At 44.2% G+C, this 2,127-nt stretch overlaps 1 protein-coding gene across 1 annotated transcript in view; it reads left to right on the top strand.

Annotated features, from left to right (window-relative positions):
• Positions 1-2,127, top strand: part of LOC106511253 (nuclear distribution protein nudE homolog 1) — a gene marked incomplete at its 3' end in the record, with an annotated part of 9,066 nt that overhangs the window by 1,468 nt on the left and 5,471 nt on the right. The window contains 3 exon segments of the mRNA XM_014000003.1: positions 67-195; positions 1,145-1,298; positions 1,526-1,674. Of these exon segments, the coding sequence (XP_013855457.1) occupies positions 110-195; positions 1,145-1,298; positions 1,526-1,674 (389 nt within the window).

The following is a 2,127-nucleotide window of genomic DNA, read 5'->3' as shown; positions in this document are numbered from 1 at the left end:
TTGTTTGTTTGTTTGTTTGTTTGTTTGTTTGTTTGTTTGTTTGTTTGTTTGTTTCTGTTGATCCAGAGGAGCTCGTCGTGAACCAGAACCAGAACCAAGCCCGACACAGATGGGGGACCAGGAGCCTGAACAGTTTGGGTCCCTGCAGGAAGAACTGGAGTTCTGGAAGGAGCAGGCGGTCCAGAACCAGCAGATGTGGGTCCATGTTTACTTGTGTTCTGTCTGTTAGCAAAATATGTCCTGAACCAGAGGACAGATCTCATTAAAACTCAGACAGAGACGAGTTGATTAATGAGGTCAAACTGGAGTTCTGCTGAAGCAGAACCAACCAGGTTCTGTTCAGACCAACCTGGTTCTGTTCAGACCAACCAGGTTCTGTTCAGACCAACCTGGTTCTGTTCAGACCATCATGGTTCTGTTCAGACCAACCTGGTTCTGTTCAGACCATCATGGTTCTGTTCAGACCAACCTGGTTCTGTTCAGACCATCATGGTTCTGTTCAGACCATCCTGGTTCTGTTCAGACCATCATGGTTCTGTTCAGACCGACCTGGACCCAGAGTTCTGGTGGCTCACAGCAGTGAAACTCTCTCACTGTCAGTTCTGTGTGAAAAAGAGTTTCAGCTAAAATTCAGCTGAAAGCTAAAAACAACAACAAATGTCTTAAACCTAAAAGTAGCTAAAATATAGAAACATTATCAAAACATGAGCTACAAGTAGCATAATGCTAGCTTAGCTATATTTAGCTAAGCTAACATTTTAGCTTTTTACAAACAGCATAATTAGCATTAGACACAGCAGTACTTTCAGTAGCAGCCTTAGCAATAGCTGAATTGACTTTAGCATCAGTGGCTGAATTAGCTTTAGCAGCGGTAGCTGCATTAGCAGTGGCTGAATTAGCATTAGCAGCAGTAGCTGCATTAGCAGTGGCTGAATTAGCTTTAGCAGCAGTAGCTGCATTAGCATTAGCTGCAGTGGCTGAATTAGCTTTAGCAGCCTCTTCCTGATGGTTCAGGTTTGGTTTTAAAAAGTAAAGCTACATTCTGCGCCAACAACAGAAAACTTGTTCAAACGTACCACAGCTGAATAACGTCAGCAAAGCTCTGCACCTTCGGCTCATGTTCTGCTCCTCTTGGGGTTTGCAGAGCGGCCGAAGCTCAGGAGGAGCTGCAGGAGTTCCAGCAGATGAGTCGGGACTACGAGGTGGAGCTGGAGGCGGAGCTGAAACAGTGCGAGGCCAGAAACCGTGAGCTGCTGTCTGCTAACAGCCGTCTGCGTACGGAGCTGGAGCTCTGCAGGGTGACGACTGACTGCACAGCAGCCGAAAGCTGCTTTAGCTTTAGCTTTAGCTGCTTATCAATCCTGTTTCCTCAGGCTAAACAGCTGCTAATGTCAAGTTTTTATCAGCTGATTTCTTGTCCTGAGCTTTTGTTGTTGGCTTTGTTTGTTTGTTTGCTTGTTTGTTTGTTTACTTGTTTGTTTTTACTGTTTGTTTGTTTGTTTGTTTGTTTACTTGCTTGCTGCAGGAGAAGTATGAGACGCAGCACTCTGAGGCCTGCAGGCAGATCTCCAGTCTGGAGGGGGACCTGGCTGAGACCACGGTGATCAGAGACCAGCTGCAGAAATACATCAGAGAACTGGAGCAGGCCAACGATGACCTGGAGAGAACCAAGAGGTCAGAAAACCACCTTCATTTKACCCCACAGCAGGTGAAGGGTGTCTGTTAGCAAAATATCTCTTCAGCCARTGGACAGACTTTAATGAAGAAAGTCATGACTGGTGAAGATCAGGGACTGAAAGTTCTGTCAGTGTGCCGCCTTCACTGGAAACTTTAATCTGTAGGATTTATAGGGCTGGAATCAGGGACAGTTCTGTAAATCAATTCAGTTTCAGTTCTTATGGCTGAATCGATTCATAAGGTTCTGAATCAATTCATAAGGTTCTGAATCAATTCATAAGGTTCTGAATCAATTCATAAGGTTCTGAATCGATTTATAAGGTCCTGAATCGATTTATAAGGTTCTGAATTGATTTATAAGGTCCTGAATCGATTCATAAGGTATTAAATCGATTCATAAGGTTCTGAATCGATTCACAAGGTTCTGAATCGATTCACAAGGTTCTGAAT

The sequence above is a fragment of the Austrofundulus limnaeus genome, unplaced genomic scaffold (genome assembly GCF_001266775.1).
Source record: "Austrofundulus limnaeus strain Quisiro unplaced genomic scaffold, Austrofundulus_limnaeus-1.0 Scaffold2627, whole genome shotgun sequence".
Taxonomy (NCBI): Eukaryota; Metazoa; Chordata; class Actinopteri; order Cyprinodontiformes; family Rivulidae; genus Austrofundulus; species Austrofundulus limnaeus.
Note: the sequence above shows the minus strand (reverse complement) of the source record. Positions and strands in the feature narration are given on the sequence as shown.